The sequence below is a fragment of the Mandrillus leucophaeus genome, unplaced genomic scaffold (assembly GCF_000951045.1).
Source record: "Mandrillus leucophaeus isolate KB7577 unplaced genomic scaffold, Mleu.le_1.0 Scaffold10, whole genome shotgun sequence".
In the NCBI taxonomy this organism is placed as follows: Eukaryota; Metazoa; Chordata; class Mammalia; order Primates; family Cercopithecidae; genus Mandrillus; species Mandrillus leucophaeus.
The window spans coordinates 4,820,559-4,831,934 of NW_012098098.1; the positions used below are offsets into that span (position 1 = coordinate 4,820,559).

An 11,376-nucleotide genomic window follows, 5' to 3' on the forward strand; every position below is an offset into this window, starting at 1 on the left:
TCCGGGGCCGCGTCCTCCTCTCCTCCGGAAAACGCTCGCGACCCAGGGCCGCCGGCGGCCGCGACTCCGCTGTGTCGATCGCCTGAGTCCGTTTTCACCGTTTGCGGGATCTGGAACCGAGTTACATGCATGTCCAGTGGGGGCAGGTTTAATTTTGACGACGGAGGGTCCTACTGTGGAGGCTGGGAGGACGGCAAGGCGCACGGCCATGGCGTCTGCACCGGCCCCAAGGGCCAAGGCGAATACACCGGCTCGTGGAGCCACGGCTTCGAGGTGCTGGGCGTCTACACCTGGCCCAGCGGCAACACGTACCAGGGCACCTGGGCGCAGGGCAAGCGCCACGGCATCGGCCTGGAGAGCAAGGGGAAGTGGGTGTACAAGGGCGAGTGGACGCACGGATTCAAGGGGCGCTACGGGGTGCGGGAGTGCGCGGGCAACGGGGCCAAATACGAAGGGACCTGGAGCAACGGGCTGCAGGACGGCTACGGGACCGAGACCTACTCGGACGGAGGTAGGTGCCGCGGGCCGGGCCGGGGCGGGAGGGGACCTGCTTCCGATCGCGCCCCTTCTGTGGATCTCCGGGGAAGTTGAGCTGCGCCCTCCGGTTGGGCCGTGGGCACCAGGGGCCTTTCCCGGGCTTCCCTGGAGGCCACGGAGGCTCCTGGCTACAGGTTGCCCCGCTGCCTGGTGGGGACAGTGCCCCTGTGCCAGCTGAAGGGTGTTGGGGGCTTTCCAGGGGCAGAGTCAGGCGGGGCCCAGCAGAGCCTCCGTGCGTCGGACACAGCAGGCCGGAGACCTTCGGGAAGGGCCAGGCTGGGCCCGCGGCCCTGGGGAACCCAGCAAGGACAGAGGGGGCCGGGAGAAGGGCCCCTCCCCCTGTTGGCTTTGCCCCCCACCCAGGAGGCCGCCGTTCGATCAGGCCTCAGCTTCGCTTCTAGTGTTCCTGCGGCGCCCGAGGGCCTTCCTCAGCCCCGAATCTGCCCAAGCGGAGGGAAAGGGAGTGATAGGGAGCGCTAGGGGCGGGGGATGCCAACCCGAACCAAAACAGCCAGGCAATAAACTTCTAGGTGGTTGGACGCGGACTAGAGCTGTCGAAGCAGGCTGCTGGAGGGAAGAGGGAGGCCCATCTGCTCAGTGAGAGCCCAGGAATCTCGCCTTTCAGTGGCTGCATCATTTTCACCGTTAGTTGAGGGAATCGGTCTGTGCTTTCATTCTAAGATGCCACCACATTCGGGGCAGAGCCGGGGCCGGAAGCCAGGGAGCTGCCTGCTGCTGCTGCTGCTGCTGTTGCTGCTGCTGCTGTAAGATGGTTTCTGTGCAGGGAGCCTTGGCCGGCTCTGCAGCTGCCCGCCTGCCTGGATACTCCGATATCCACTCCTCAGTGCACCTGACACATACGGAGCCGGTCCTTTCCTGGAAGCCAGACCCCAAACAGACAGACTGGCTTCCCCGACCAGTCCACCCCCATGTGGGAGCTCATCCTTAGAGGCCCTGGGTCCCCTGCCTCCCTCGGGCGGCTCGCCTGTTTCAGGCATGGATGCCTGGGAAGGGAGTGAGGTGCAGCGATGACTTGTGCTTCTGCTGGGAATAAAAATCCAGAGCGTACGTGTGGTCTGGTCCTCCCCGCCCGCTGGCTGCCTGCGAGTCTCATGAAGAAAGCTGGAAACACCTGCTCCCCGGCCACATCCAGGAGTGGCAGGGGGCTGGAGAGTAATTATTATTTTGGCTTATGCAACTGAAAAGCAGGGTTCATTATTACCCGAAGAGGAGGAGGAGTCTGGGGCAGTTAATTATATAATGCTCTTGCCTGTCAAAGCTGTGCCCAGCCCCGGTCTCAGGCGGCCTTTTCTGTGCTGTTGTTGTTTTCATGGGGCAGGTTGGAGAGCTTCCCTGACCCTGGGGCGCTGAGGGCCAGGCAGTAGCAGACGGTACTCCCTTGGTTCCAGGCTGTGGGCCTGTGTGTGTGTGTATGTGTGTGCGCGCGCGTGCAGGCACAGGGAGGCCTGGGCAGCAGATGTGGGTGGCTGAGACAGGCAGGCAGCCTGGCACTTCCAGCTGGGCTGTGTGGAGCCCAGGGGCTGCTGTCACCCCCAGGCTCTGGCCACCAGGCTCTGCAGACCTGTCCTCCAGAGGTGCTCCCGGCTGAGCCTGCTCCGGAAGGACTGTGCAGGCTGGGCTCACGCAGGGCATGGGGAAGAGAGGAGCCAGGGCTTTCGTCGTCTGTGAAACTCCCGAGAATATCTGGGGGTGAGGCTGAGCACCCCACTCTGCCCACGCTCCTCAGACATCTCCAGTGTCCGGAGGAATCATTTCTTTCATTCAACAAATACTAATGGAATGTTTACTGTGAGCCAGGTGTGCCAGGCTCTGGGAAAACCACACTGAGCAAAGCAGACACAGATCTTTGCCCTCATGGAGGTTACATTTGAGGGAGAGGGAGTAGCGATTCTGTTGTGGCTTTTTGGGGAAGAAAGGATCTGATTCTGTGGCTGGCTGTGAGTTTAGGATCTGACGGGTTAAGGGGAGAGATGTTTTTCGCCATGGGTCCACTTCCCTGGGCTCTCCGCTCCAGCCAGTCAGCTACCTCAGCGTCCTGCTCCCCTAAGCCCTTCCCCTCCTTGTGATCCTGCCTGATCGTGTCCATTCTACAGATGAGGCCAGTAAGGCCTGGGCTGTGTGACTCAGGAGTCCCAACCTTTGTCTGCAGGGATCCCTGATCTGTCTGGGGGGCGGGGGATGCCAACCCGAACCAAAACAGCCAGGCAATAAACTTCTAGGTGGTTGGACGCGGACTAGAGCTGTCGAAGCAGGCTGCTGGAGGGAGGAGGGAGGCCCATCTGCTCAGTGAGAGCCCAGGAATCTCGCCTTTCAGTGGCTGCATCATTTTCACCATTAGTTGAGGGAATCGGTCTGTGCTTTCATTCTAAGATGCCACCACATTCGGGGCAGAGCCGGGGCCGGAAGCCAGGGAGCTGCCTGCTGCTGCTGCTGTTGCTGCTGCTGCTGTAAGATGGTTTCTGTGCAGGGAGCCTTGGCCGGCTCTGCAGCTGCCCGCCTGCCTGGGTACTCCGATATCCACTCCTCAGTGCACCTGACACATACGGAGCCGGTCCTTTCCTGGAAGCCAGACCCCAAACAAATAGACTGGCTTCCCCGACCAGTCCACCCCCATGTGGGAGCTCATCCTTAGAGGCCCTGGGTCCCCTGCCTCCCTCGGGCGGCTCGCCTGTTTCAGGCATGGATGCCTGGGAAGGGAGTGAGGTGCAGCGATGACTTGTGCTTCTGCTGGGAATAAAAATCCAGAGCGTACGTGTGGTCTGGTCCTCCCCGCCCGCTGGCTGCCTGCGAGTCTCATGAAGAAAGCTGGAAACACCTGCTCCCCGGCCACATCCAGGAGTGGCAGGGGGCTGGAGAGTAATTATTATTTTGGCTTATGCAACTGAAAAGCAGGGTTCATTATTACCCGAAGAGGAGGAGGAGTCTGGGGCAGTTAATTATATAATGCTCTTGCCTGTCAAAGCTGTGCCCAGCCCCGGTCTCAGGCGGCCTTTTCTGTGCTGTTGTTGTTTTCATGGGGCAGGTTGGAGAGCTTCCCTGACCCTGGGGCGCTGAGGGCCAGGCAGTAGCAGACGGTACTCCCTTGGTTCCAGGCTGTGGGCCTGTGTGTGTGTGTATGTGTGTGCGCGCGCGTGCAGGCACAGGGAGGCCTGGGCAGCAGATGTGGGTGGCTGAGACAGGCAGGCAGCCTGGCACTTCCAGCTGGGCTGTGTGGAGCCCAGGGGCTGCTGTCACCCCCAGGCTCTGGCCACCAGGCTCTGCAGACCTGTCCTCCAGAGGTGCTCCCGGCTGAGCCTGCTCCGGAAGGACTGTGCAGGCTGGGCTCACGCAGGGCATGGGGAAGAGAGGAGCCAGGGCTTTCGTCGTCTCTGAAACTCCCGAGAATATCTGGGGGTGAGGCTGAGCACCCCACTCTGCCCACGCTCCTCAGACATCTCCAGTGTCCGGAGGAATCATTTCTTTCATTCAACAAATACTAATGGAATGTTTACTGTGAGCCAGGTGTGCCAGGCTCTGGGAAAACCACACTGAGCAAAGCAGACACAGATCTTTGCCCTCATGGAGGTTACATTTGAGGGAGAGGGAGCAGCGATTCTGTTGTGGCTTTTTGGGGAAGAAAGGATCTGATTCTGTGGCTGGCTGTGAGTTTAGGATCTGACGGGTTAAGGGGAGAGATGTTTTTCGCCATGGGTCCACTTCCCTGGGCTCTCCGCTCCAGCCAGTCAGCTACCTCAGCGTCCTGCTCCCCTAAGCCCTTCCCCTCCTTGTGGTCCTGCCTGATTGTGTCCATTCTACAGATGAGGCCAGTAAGGCCTGGGCTGTGTGACTCAGGAGTCCCAACCTTTGTCTGCAGGGATCCCTGATCTGTCTGGGACCAAACCCCCCTTGTTCCGGCATCACATTGCACGGAAGAAGCCCAGATTTTCACCATCCTCTCAAGGGGTGTGCGGTTCTCAGCTGTCCCATAGGCAAAGCCAGGCAGGGACGCAGATGGGGAGCTGCATGGCCGGCTCTCCCTTTTGGTTGGTGACATGGCATGACGGGAAATAGAATTGACCCTTCTGGTCTTGGGGACTCGGGCCTGGACATCTGGGCCATTTTTCTGGAGGGCTCCCAGCTTCCTGTTGGGAAAGGGGTGACTGTGGCACTGAATGTCCCCAGGCAGCCCATGGAGGGAGCCCACAGGATATGGGGATCCCCGGAATGGGGCAGAGGCCTCCATGCCTCCTTCCCAGTCAACTGGTGGGTGGTGACAGCCGTGTCCGAGGGGCAGTGAGGAAGGAGTTAATGGCCCCAGCTCTTCTCCGACTTTTTCTTTGCACAAGAAGTGGGGGAATATTGGGCAACCATCAGCAAAGCTCTGGAACCTTAGCCCATCTCTTGGTGCTGACTTGGGGAGTGATGCACCAGCGGCCAGTGTATTCCACATGTAGCTGGAATTGGTGTGGAATTTCAGCTGGGGACACCTGTGCCAACTCCTCCTTCTCCAGGTGTGTCCTCCCCTTAGGGTACTCCCTGATGGGGCTGAGGAGCTTCTGCTGTCTGCATGGGGAGGCCTGGGGGTGTGGGGTACAAGCACACATGCTTGAAGTCACAATCCCAGCTTGCATCCCAGGCTTGAATCCCTGCCCTACATGCCCTGTTTTGTGACCTTGGGCGGGTTACTTAACCTCTCTGAGCTTGTCTCTTCATCTTTACAAAAGATAGATAACATTACCTATAAGGTGGGTGAGGATTAATTGAGAATGGTGTGTGTGGCTATGCCAGGAATATAGTAAGCATACATTATTATTTACCATTAGTTTTATCATTACAGTTTCCAGGCAATGCATGTCACTTACAATGATCATTATTAGAACCAATATCTGGACATGAGACTGATGATCATGTAAATGATGATAAATAGCAACATTAGATACTTACTGTCTGCCAAGCATGTGGCAAGTGTTAAATGAATTATAGCCCTTAATTCTTACACCTCTAGAGGGTGATTTTCTTGTTATTCCCATTTTCCACACTGGGAAGTGGAGGCTCTGAGTGGGTGTGGCTTGGGAGGAACCAGCAGGCGTCATGCTCAGGACAGCCGTCCCAGAGCCTGGGCTTTTGCTAGGTACACCTCTCTCTAAATGCCCCTGTGCAAAAATACCTCCTGTTCTTTCCTCTCCTTTATATCTCTCATTCTCATGTGTGTACAGTGGCCCGGAATTGTAGGTGAATGCCCATGCACAGGCAGGCAAATCCACGCCCTGCCCAGAACCCCTGGCCCCCTGAGGCCCACCATGCACGCCTGTGCTGCACTGTATGGGTAGATCTTTCCTTTGGGTGCTGTGTACACAGAACCCCTCAAATCAAAAGTTATCCCCTCCAATAAGCCCTCCTACACCCTGAAAGATATGAGTCATCTCACGCCCAAGCCTCTCCCCCTCATACTCAGGTCCCGTTCACCGGCCCAGATTCCTCAACCCACACAAATCACACACACCCACAGTCAGAATTCAGATCCCCCCAGGCGCCTGCGCACACACACGCGCACAAAACACCTGCCACCCGGAGACATTTTCCACCCTGTCCCCCGAAACGCAGCCACTGCGCCCTCGCGGCCTTGCTTGCTCCCCACTGGCCAAGGATTCTGAATCTCCACCAGGCCTGTAAACCAGGCTGAGATGACAGAGGCAGTTGTGTGCTTCGTTTCCATTTTAAACACACGTTTATGCTGTTAGTGCCCCTTTTAGGGAGAAAAATCCCTCATCTAAACAAAATAAACTACCATTGGGCATATGCTTTGTGCTTGGCTATGACTATGCGACAAGTAAATTCTTTTTAAAATGAGTGCCCAGGTTAGGAGGAATCAGGTTCATTGGTGCAGAGATTATGCCAACAGAAACTCATTTCAGAAACAAGAAGTAAGCCCTGAGCAGTTGGAGATGAAAGCATTTTCTCTGAGATTCTCTTTCCGCTACTTTGGGGGGCGGGTGGTGAAAGGCTCCGTAAGGTGAAAAGAGAAGGGAAGAAGCAAACAGCTAGTTTTTTTTGTTGCCGGTTATAGCTGAGAAACAAATGTGGCTGAGGAGCACCCCTACCCACATCGGCCCTCAGGCCGTTTGACGGGCTTTATATGAGGAATCCTGAGATGAGCTGGCCGGGGAGTGAGGACCAGCACCACCTACAGCAGCGATCTGGAGTAGTGAGTGAGCAGTCCTAGCTGACACAGAGAAGGAGAGAGAGAACTCTGACCCCTTCTCTTCTGAGGACATCCAGCAGGAGAGAGCAAGAGAGGGTGGGGTGTGAGGGTGGGGGCAGGAGCCTCTGCTGTTCCTCTCCAAGACTTTTTCTTCCTGTTTTCCCCAAGCCTCCACGACTCTAAATATGACAAACTCTCAACTGTGAGCTAATAATGCTGAATGTAACGCCCTTTGTGTCCTTAGATGGCAAAAAGACTTGTGAGTACTAGAGGAGAGGGTGATGTTGGTGTGAATTTTCCACATTGGTCCGTCTTTCGGTGGATTGGCCACTTCCCCTGCTGGTAGCTTCCTGGCTGTGAAAGGCCACATGGTGGATGGAGCTACTGCTGCACTGGGGTCCTGGCTCGAACTTGAATGAGGTGCTGGCTTCCAGTCTGGAGAGGAGAGAAGAGAGGCAGTCCCTTCAGGACCTTGGAGAGCGCTCCCGGCTACTGCCTGGCCTGCCTGGGTTTGGTGGACGGCTGGGCTCATTTTCCCTCTAGGCATCCTCTTCAAGCCAAACCGCCTCTCCTTGCCGGTGACCGCCTGGCCCTGGACCCTCCAGCACACTCAACCACCAGAAGTGTGCCTATACCTGCACCAGACATGGGGGCCACACCTGCGATCCCAACACTTTCAGAGGCCGAGATGGGAGGATCACTAGAGCCCAGGAGTTTGAGACCAGCCTGGGCAACGTTGTGAGACCCCATCTCTACAAAAAATACAAAAATTAGCCACGTGTGGTGATGCACGCCTGTGGTCCCACTACTCAGGAGGCTGAGGAGAGAAGATTGCTTGAGCCCTGGAAGTCAAGGCTGCAGTGAGCCAAGATGGTGCCACTGTGCTCCAGCCTGCTGACAGAGCCAGACCCCATCTCAAAAGAAGAAAAAGAAGTGTGCCTGGTCCTACTCAGTCAGTGCATGGATTCTGTGCTCTAGGAAGGGCCACCACTTGGCATGCCTGCCTATTTTTTCACCCCCCATATTGTCAGTCCTTCCTGAAGAAGTGAGTGTCTTCTGGGGTCACATCCTCTTCTGGTCAACTGGGAGAGCAGCTCCCAGCTTGTGGAGGTGGGTTTGGGGGTGAGACTTTATTTTTTTGCATTATTTATTTATTTATTTATCTATTTTGAGACAGAGTCTCACCCTGTAGCCCAAGCTGGAGTACAGTGGAGTGATCTTGGCTCACTGCAACCTCCGCCTCCTGGGCTCAGGCGATTCTTGTGCCTCAGCCTCCCGAGTAGCTGGGATTACAGGCACTTGCCACCACACCTGGCTAGTTTTTTTGTATTTCAGTAGAGACAGGGTTTTGCCATGTTGGCCAGGCTGGTCTTGAACTCCTGAATTCAGGCGATCCACCTGCCTTGGCCTCCCAAAGTGCTGAGATTACAGGTGTGAGCCACCGCGCCCGACCTGGGGTGAGACTTTAGTAAGATGTATAGAAGTTGCTCTGAAGTCTAAGGTGTATTCCTGCCATAGGTTGTGTGTGTTCAGTTCTCCTGGAGCATAATAGGGGTCATAGGTGCACAGCGGAAGGCAGGCAGAGGAGTGATTTGTCTGTATCAGTCAGTGAGACTGGCCACCGTTCTCTTTACATCTGCCTCAATGGGTGAATCCTCTAGACCAACGGTCTCCAACCTTTTTGGCACCAGGGACCAGTTTCATGGAAGACAATTTTTCTACCGACCAGGGTTGGGGGATGGTTTTGGGATGACTCAGGCACATTCTATTTATTGTGTGCTTTATTTCTGTTATTATTACATTATAATATATAGTGAAGTAATAATATAACTCACCATCATGTAGAATCCGTGGGAGCCCTGAGCTTGTTTTCCTGCAACTAGATGGTCTCCTCTGGGGGTGATGGGAGATAGTGACAGATCATCGGACATTAGATTCTCATAAGGAGTGTGCACACTAGATCCCTGGCGTGAGCAGTTCACAATAGGGTCTGCATTTCTATGAGAATCTAATGCTGCTGCTGATCTGACAGGAGGCGGAGCTCAGGCAGTAATGCAAGTGATGGGGAGTGGCTGTGAATACAGACCAAGCTTCACTTGTTTGCTTACTCACTCGCCACTCACCTCCTGCTGTGTGACTGGGTTCCTAACAGGCCACGAACCAGGACCAACCACATTTCAAGGGCTCAACAGCCACATGGGACTAGTGGCCACCATATTGGACAATGTAAATCTAGAACATTCCATCAGCGCAGAAAGCTTTATTGAGCGTCACTGGTCTGGAGTGTAAGCTCCATACGGGAAGGGGTGTGTGTCCATGCTGGTCGCTGCCATGTGCCCAGTGACTAAAATAGTGCTGGCACGTGGTGGTCAATAAATATTTGTGGAATGAATGGATTGTGCAAGTAAATGTGGTAGTATTTGGTAATTTGTTTACCATCATTATTTCATATGCTTGTTTCATTGCAAGACCTTAGAATTGGACATAGTTAAAGGGAAGTTTTTCCCTGAGACCCTCATGTCCACAGGTCAGTCTCACTTTACAATTAGCGTTAAAACATGCGTGTTCAAATTCCTTGATCAGTTTTGTTTTGTGGTTGGCTTTGTCATTGCTCCTTAAGAGACTGCCAGTGTTTTATATGAGAAAGATGATGGTGTTGAATGCCATGAATCACGGAGTGATACCATTCTAATGATGAGAAGCAGTCATGACTGGGAGGCCTTTTTGGACCACGATTTAATGAGTAGCATTCATTGCAAAGTGCGAAGAAAGACCCACAGAGAGATGAGTACCCTCCAGTCTGCTTAATTTCTCACTGTCTTTTTATTGCTCCCTTCTCCTTGGCTTGATTCATTCAGTCATTGGAGAAGCGTTTGCCCAGTTCAGACTGTGTTCAAGGCACAAAGACAGAAAAGCTGAGGTCCAACCTCAGTGAATCAGCCTGTAAGTATTTGCTGAGCACTCACTGTGTATGCAGTACAGAGTTTGCGGTAATGTGGAAGATTGGAAAAAAAGAAACAAATGAAAATGCAAGAAATAGGAGTCCTATGTTCCACCTGGAAGAATAAGAAGTCTGAACAGGGATGCAAAACCGAGATATATGGAATAATTCAGGGTTTTTCATGCCACAGTGGGGATCCTGAATGGGAGCATCACAGGGCGGGGCCTGAGGAGGGGCAGGGGAGGTGTGTGTGTCCCTGCAGGAGCAGCAGAGGCTTCTGGGGGTAGGCAGTGCCTGAGTGGAGTCTGGAAGGGCGGCAGGGTGAGAGTTGTTATCCCAAGCCCGAGGCTGCAGATTTGTTGGAAGCCACGTCTCCCTCAGCCTCAGCTTCCCCGTCTCTATGATTTAGTCATGACATTTTTTTTCCTTCTCAACATGTGCCATCTCCCTGCTTCCTATGAATGTAATAGGTGCCGTTCTGGACCCAGGGAAGGCTCTCTGGTGCAAACGCTTTCCAAAAACAGCGAGAGTCGCTCTCTCTGCTGCTGGTGGAGTGTGAGTTGGGCAGGACATGGGCGTGCCTCTGTCTGCTGCTCTGTGCAGGTGCTTCCCAAGCTTGAGTGTTATGAGAACCACCTGGAAGATGTGTCAAGACACAGATTGCCGGCCCCACCCCTGAGTCTCTGGGCCTGGGATGCCACCCAGGAATTGATATTTCATACAAATTTCAGGTGATGCTGAGGCTGCTGATGTGGGGACCTCACGTTAAGAACCACAGTCCTGGGCTTGTACCTCCTAAGTCTGGCTACACATTCGAGTCGCCAAGAATGTGTCCCTGGGAGACTGTTAGAAATGCAGAGTGTCAGGCCTGCCACCGACCTCCAGGGTCAGAATGTGTGTTTGGAGATGCTCAGGTGGCTCCAATACAGGAGACACTGCTTTAGTGTACTCACTTTAATCTTAGCTGTGCATGGGCTTCATCTAGGTTGCTTTAGAAAATGCAGATGCCCAGGCCCCACCTATAGGTGCTGATTGAGGTCCTCTGGGTACAGTCTGGGCATTGGGATTCTTTTTATTTTAATTTTTTTGAGATAGGGTCTGGCTCTGTCTCTCATCCTGAAGTACAATAGTGTGATCGTGGCTCACTGCAACCTCTGCCTGCTGGGCTCAAGCCATCCTCCCACCTCAGCCTCCTGAGTAGCTAGGACTGCAGGCATGCACCTCTACGTCCAGCTAATTTTTGTATTTTTTGTAGAGACGGAGTTTTTTTTGTGTTTCCCAGACTGGTCTCAAACTCCTGAGCTCAAGCGATCCGCCCACCTTGGCCTCCTGAAGTGCTGGGATTACAGGTGTGAGCAACTGCGCCTAGCCTGGGATTCCTTTTTAAACATGCCAGGTGATTCTAAGGTTCAGTGCAGGTTGAGGACCACTCCTCCAGAGCATCTGTAGCTGGACATCTCTTGGGAGCTTTGATAACTGACCCATGCCAGGATCCATCCAAGACCACTGACACTGGAAACTTTAAGGCTGGGGCCTCGGCCTGAGTATTTGGTCACAGCAAGCAGGTCCTAGAGTTGCAGCTGTAGGTAGAGTTTTTCAAACTTTGGGTCAAATGGTTCATGAAATGCATATAGTACATTAAAATAAAGTAGACTAGGAAATTTCCAAGCACAATACCTACTTTCCTTTCTTTTTT

The 11,376-nt window shown here is 54.1% G+C and overlaps 1 protein-coding gene across 4 annotated transcripts in view; it reads left to right on the forward strand.

Moving 5' to 3' along the window:
- JPH3 (junctophilin 3) overlaps positions 1-11,376 on the forward strand; it is a 121,020-nt gene that overhangs the window by 1,249 nt on the left and 108,395 nt on the right. Inside the window, exons 1-2 of one of the 4 annotated variants that reach the window (XM_011971739.1) lie at positions 7-511; positions 1,068-1,625. The exons of 1 other annotated variant lie outside the window; for it this stretch is intronic. In XM_011971739.1, coding sequence (XP_011827129.1) covers positions 130-511; positions 1,068-1,138 — 453 coding nt within the window. In that variant the 5' untranslated portion in view covers positions 7-129 and the 3' untranslated portion in view covers positions 1,139-1,625. Of the gene's footprint in view, positions 1-6; positions 512-1,067; positions 1,626-11,376 lie in introns of those variants that run through there. 2 more of the 4 variants (XM_011971732.1, XM_011971718.1) reach the window with 2 other exon arrangements.